Below are 6,198 nucleotides of genomic sequence, written 5' to 3'. Positions count from 1 at the left end.
ATATTTTAGTACTGGTGAACATCTCTAATTAATCTAATTAATTAAAGTTGCTTCCATCTGCTATCTTTTACATAATGTATTTTTAAATATCTAGATTTCAAGTATTCTTGATTTTGTATCAGAAAACGTACATTTTATCTGAAGATTTTGTGTATGTTTGAAATAGCTTAAAGAAGAGAAGAAAATCTCTTTTTTAAAGGAACTGTTTGTTTTTTAAGTCTTACTTCTTTGTACGTATATTTTACAGATTAAAGGAATTACCTGAAGACAAAACATTCTATTCTTCAGAGACTGGACAAGGGTTACTCTTGATCGTGGCAATTAAAAATGATGTTGTCATGGAAACAGTTGATCCTGCTTTTGTTCATTGGCTGCCTAGGAGGTAAAAATACCTTTTTTCTAAAGTTGAAGTTAGAACTATTCTTAAGTCATATGCTTTAGGAGTGTTTAAATATTGAAATAAAAATCTTACCAGTGGCAAGGAAAAACAAGTATTTTTCCCTAGAAAGAAAATTCTGTTGCTCACTTCTGATAATTGGATTCTCATTTTCCTTTTCCCCTAATTTTTCCAGGGGTGTTTTGTTTCAACAGTAAGTATATTGATGACGAATAGTGATACAGGGAGAAAAACTGGTCTCAGGTGGGTGAGCTCCAAACCATATAAGGAAACTCCAAATGACATAGAGAAAAACAATCTCTGGACCTGACCTGCAGGAGTTCATGTTCTCTAAAACCGAAGAATGAATTTTAGGAACAAACGGAGGTTATGAGCAGAATGTATTTATTGAGAGAGAGAGAAAGCTCCTGTCCAAGAGAGGGACAGGAGGGGGGCCTGAGCAGGTAGTTCCCTGGGAAGCTGTCCTTTCCAGGGACTTTTATAGTGTAAAACCATGTGAGGCTAAGGTAGAGAGAATGGGAACTAGCTTAGGTGGGCAGGAGGTGGGACAAAACTATGGTCAACCAATGGGATTACATATGGGACAGGGTCTTTTCCTGTTGGGGTTGGAATGAGGGATAGGGTCTCTTTCTGTTGGGGGTTGGGCTAGTGACTCACTTGGGTCTTTCCAGGTGATTGATATCTATTTAGAATATCAATCTGAGGTGCTACTCGTTTAGCATTTGTTTGGCCTTTAGGTCTTTAGGTCTGGTTCACAGCAGGAGCATCCGCCACTCCTACAGTTGTAAGGCATCTCATCTTGTGTGCTGTCTCCTTTGAGGGCCTGACCCTGTCTGACTGCCTATAATATTTTTATCTAACTGGGCTGCCTACAATAATAGTTGATATCTACTATTAAATTATAATTAGTGTTATAAAGCAAAGCAACCAAAATTTGAGAACGTTAATTTAAGAACTTCTCCCCCGAATAAGCTGAAGTAATAAGCTCTAATATGTAAAAAGAACATAAAATTTAAAGGATGTCAGTATTTTCATATCCCATATTGAAAGACAGCAGTTTATCTCAGCACGTGATAAGACAATCTTATTCTTCTTAACTTGTATTTTAATTAATTAATTAATTATTTTCTGTATTTTAGGGAAGGGTCTACAGGGTGTTCAGGGTCTCACTACTAGATCGGACTTGTAGTGATCCGCCTGTTTACAGCCTCCCAAGGGCTGGAATTATAGGCACGCACCACCATGCTCAATCTCAATTGCAATCTCAGCCCTGAGGGGTGGGGCTGACCTGGTAGACCCGGGAATTGAACCCCTGGCCTGTGCTCCTGCTTGCAGGTGATTTAATCCACTGAGCTATTTGGCTGACCCGTTTTTTGTTTTTTGTTTTTTAATTTTTAAGAAATATAAAATGTTGAGTGACATAAAGAGAAAAAAAAATCAGTATTTATAAAATTAACTGTTGTAAATTATGCCTGCATATATATAATATATATATATTATATATATTATATATATATATCTTATTGTTTTCTTCCTTTTTATTATAAAAGTTCTCAAGCAAGTGTGAATTTGCAGGGCTGGAGAGATGGCTCAGTGGTCTAAAGCACCTACTTGAAACAAGCTTGGCAAAGCACAGGGACCGCGGTTCGATCCCCCAGCACCACATGCCAGCCAGACCCGCCCCCTGGTGGGCTGAGCTGGCCACACATACACACAATAAATAAATGTAATAAATAAAAATAAATAAATAATTAAAAAAAAGTGTGAATTTGCAGGAATGCTACATATTTGCTATGGTACTATTGTCGTGTATTATGTGATCTGTGTGCAGGTGTGCTCACAGTTTTCCTTTTATTTATTTATTTCTGGCTAACACATTTGGAAGGAGGGTATAGAAATCATCTCTCACTCCTAAATTTTAGCACTTGTCTCTTAAGAACAATTTTCTATTAAAATACAATTTCTCGTGACACCTAAGGGAGCTGACAAAAAAAAAAGAAGAAGAAGAAGAAGAAGTTGCTTGTCACTTCCCGTCTCTAAGAGGAGGAGAGTGTTGTAAGAAGCCAAATGGAAGTGGCAGGTAAAACACAGGCCATGGGGGGACGATAGGCTGCTGAGACGCTGGGCTCCGACCTTAGAATTCAGAACAACTTCTTCAATTAGGTAAAGGATAAAGATGTAGCAAAACTTCATAGTCATTAATGGATTATAGGTTAAAACTTACTACTTTTGGCCGGGGAGATGGCTCAGTGGACTAAGCGCTTCCCTGGCAAGCGCAAGGGCTTGAGTTCAATCCCCGGTTCCGCCAAAAAAAAAAACTTACTACTTTAAAATATTTCGTACAGCCTTTTTATGTTTTCGCTGATGTCTCAATTTTGTTGCTGAAACATTTTCTTCACCTGCTGCTATTTTAGTACTGATAAAGAAGGAGTAATTGTGAATTTCTTACTTTTAAAATGGGCTTTGGGAAAAGATCAATACAGACATCAAAGCTGAAATATTTTTACTCTCAAATTATCTTCTTTATTTGCACAGTTTTAAATTTATGTTTAAGGAAAAAAAAAGCCAAGGCAATAATTTTCCACCATAGATAAATTTTATTTATCAGGTTTCTGCATTTTTGAGAAATGTTTATGTGTTGATGATTAAATTCATATAAAAAGTATCAATTTTACTCAAATGTAAATAAATCATTAAATAATTTTAGGGTCAGCTTGAATATAGATATAATGGTAAACATTTTTAAAAGTTAAATAAGGAAGAATTCAAGTAACTCATATATAAAATGAAGCATATATGGTGCAATAGGAATTTGTTGCTCATAATATTCATATCATGGAGAAAAAAATGGGCTTTTAAAACTTTTTATGTATTGCTTATCACTGTATTTTCTATATCCTGGATCAAGGTAAAATTCAAACAAAAACTTACTTCTGAGGGTGACACTCTTAACAAATCCTGGGTCATGCTGGGTGCAGTATTAAAATCAATTCATGACTTAGGGGCTATCCTACATATTTTAGATTTAATAAAAACAAGTAAACTCAATTAGTAGGGTTTGGCAGAAGATATAAACTCCATAAATGTCATAGCTACTAGCTAAGTTGTATTTTCTGTCTTTTCAAATTTTGGGGGCCGACCAAATAACTCTGTGGATTAAAGAGTCTACAAGCAGGCGCAAGGGCCCGTGGTTCGACCTCTGGGCCTGCCATGCCAGCCTTGTCCCCAGGGCACGCTGATAAGGCAATTGAGACAGGATATCATGGTGTGGCCTGTAATCCCAGCTCTTGGGAGGCTGTAAACAGGCAGATCACTACGAGTCTGATCTAGTAGTGAGAACCTGAACACCCTGTAGACCTGTCCCTAAAAATGCAGAAAAAGAAATTGTACATTTTTCCTTCCATTTTCTTCTGTTGTTTTGTCTGCAGGTTTTCCCTGTAACAATGACAACAAAAGGCCAGTAGTAATTCCTGGTAGGCATTTATCCAAGAATACATTTGGCCGGATTTTTACCCAAAAATGCTGTTTAATCATTTAGTACACTCAGTATATAGTGTACAGTTTACAATAAATACTCTTAAAAATTTGGTTTACAAAACCAAATTCTACTCCATAATTTAATTATGGACATTGCCTTTTTCCCTAATACGCTATGTGTAGTGAGTCAGATATGAAATAGTCCAGGTTCAAATACCAACTTTTCCTTTTTTTTTGTTACATTTTATGTATTTGGCACAGGGTCTCACTACGCAACTGGGACTCATAGTGATCTTCCTACTTTCAACCTCCCTAGTTCTGGGATTGCAGGCATGCACCACCATGCCTGGACACTTTCTCCAGCTCAGGGTGCCCCAGGAGTGGGGCCGGGTGGCCTGGTCTCTGCACTTGCCAAAGCAGGCACTTCGTCTGCTGAGCTATCTCCCCCACCTCTCACTTACCAACTCTTGAAGTACTTTTTTTTTTTTTTCTAAACAAATAATTAAGATCCTTTATGTACAGGCTGTATTTTGAGAAAATGTATGGAGGTCTCTGTCTCTGCAGGGGTTATAGACACCCTGTCACATCGTAGCTGCAGTGACATTGAGTGAGGAGGAAGCAGTCTGTGCAAGAGGAGCCGGATGAGCTTGGAGCATGGGCTACGGGTTGCTGCTTTCAATAAGGCCTGCAAGTTTGTTGTCCTCGCGAAGGTCACATGTGAGCAAAGATTTACTGGAGAAAAGCTGACTGTGCGCATATCTAGGGAGGAGCGCTCCCAAAGCAGCCCCAGCAGAGGACCTGACGAATATTCCAGACATTGCAATAAGGTCAGCATGGTTGGGCTCAGAGGAGTTTCCGGAGAAAAGTGGGGGGTAAGTGCCTCTAGGAAATGGGAACGTAGACACAGCACAGAAGGGATGCAGCAGTAAATTATGCTGAACATTTACTCTAAGTTCTCTCCAGAGACATATGGTTTGAGCAGAGAAGGACTATCATCTGGTTTATTTCTTTAAAGGATCTGAAGGGTTGATTGAATAAGAAGTTGTAGATTTTAGAGAAGAAAAAAGCTAATAGGAGCCCAGATAGATAAGGGTGGCATAATCAGGCAAGAGGTGTTGGTGATCGACTCCAGGATGGCAGTAGGGCTGGGCACGACATTTTGAATATATTCTGAATTTTGAACTATGAGTTGGAGTTTAGTGTGAGGTATGCAGCAAAAGATGAGTTGCAGTTAACTTTCAGGCTTATCCACTCTGCTTAGAGGTAGGTCATCTCTGTCTGCATCATAGGGTGTGCAGAGCAGGTAAATTGAAGCCACAGCCCCACATGGGCACGAGGGCTTTACAAAGGTGGATAACTTCTCAATATCCAGTAAAACTGTCACCCTATTGGACTGGGATCAAGGTTTTAAATTGGAATGGATAAATTAGCATTACGAAAAATGAATTAAAATATGAGTGTACCACCCACAAAATAGAACAAATATTGTGTCTGCTGAGTAATTCAAAGCATCTGGGGTTTAGAAGTGAAGAAATTGATGATATCTCAGTATTTATAAAAGTGGTGTTTTAATATATGTCTTCTGGGTCCTGATGCTCCATGTTTTTTTTTTTGCTGAGTTGCTGCCAAAGTTTCTGAGGCAGAGATATAGGTAGAAAACAAAGACAGAGAAGAGAAAACTTGCTAGAATGAGCATCTGATACTAGCCAGAAAAGTAAGTAGCATCGGGTGAAGCTCAAAACATATTAGTGGTGCAACAGTGAACAACAATCATGTGAACTAGTGGAGCCTCATTTCCTGTGTCCCAGGCATAGTGGGAAGTGCATTATTCTTTTTCTGTTTCAGAGTCAAGGAAACAGTCTCCGTCTCTTTGCCTTTTGGTATGGCTATCTGAAGCCTTTTACCTCTGAAATCACAGTAGAGTTTCTCGGTCAATAGTGGTTGCATCTTAGACTTGGTTTTCTGGAATAAAGTCATGGTTTTAGAGCAGGACTATCCAGCCTGCAACCCCAGGCTGTATTTGCCTGTGTTACAATAAAAATAAAAACTATGTATTTTATATAAAACTTTGTTGTAAAAAATATAAAAATATAATGTGATATATATTATCATATATTCTCTATGGCTCCCAAGACAGTTCTTCACTCAGTGCGGCTAGTGAACTCAGGTGTGTATGAGCCACTGGTGACAGGTTAGGTGTGCCTGGCTTAAACTGTGGGCTAAGAATTGTTAAAGAGCAGATGAGAGTATTGTTTTACTATTTCATTGCATATGATTTAATTGCTTGTGAATTTTAGGCATAATACATGTTCTCTGTCCCTTAT

At 38.3% G+C, this 6,198-nt stretch overlaps 1 protein-coding gene across 1 annotated transcript in view; it reads left to right on the top strand.

Moving 5' to 3' along the window:
• Positions 1-243: 243 nt before the first annotated feature.
• Cntn3 (contactin 3) overlaps positions 244-6,198 on the top strand; it is a 264,165-nt gene continuing 258,210 nt past the window's right edge. Inside the window, exon 1 of the mRNA XM_004629518.2 lies at positions 244-382. Within this exon, the coding sequence (XP_004629575.1) occupies positions 328-382 (55 nt within the window). The 5' untranslated portion in view covers positions 244-327. The remainder of the gene's footprint in view (positions 383-6,198) is intronic.

Source organism: Octodon degus, unplaced genomic scaffold (assembly GCF_000260255.1).
Source record: "Octodon degus isolate 3935 unplaced genomic scaffold, OctDeg1.0 scaffold00030, whole genome shotgun sequence".
Classification (NCBI taxonomy): Eukaryota; Metazoa; Chordata; class Mammalia; order Rodentia; family Octodontidae; genus Octodon; species Octodon degus.
Note: the sequence above shows the minus strand (reverse complement) of the source record. Positions and strands in the feature narration are given on the sequence as shown.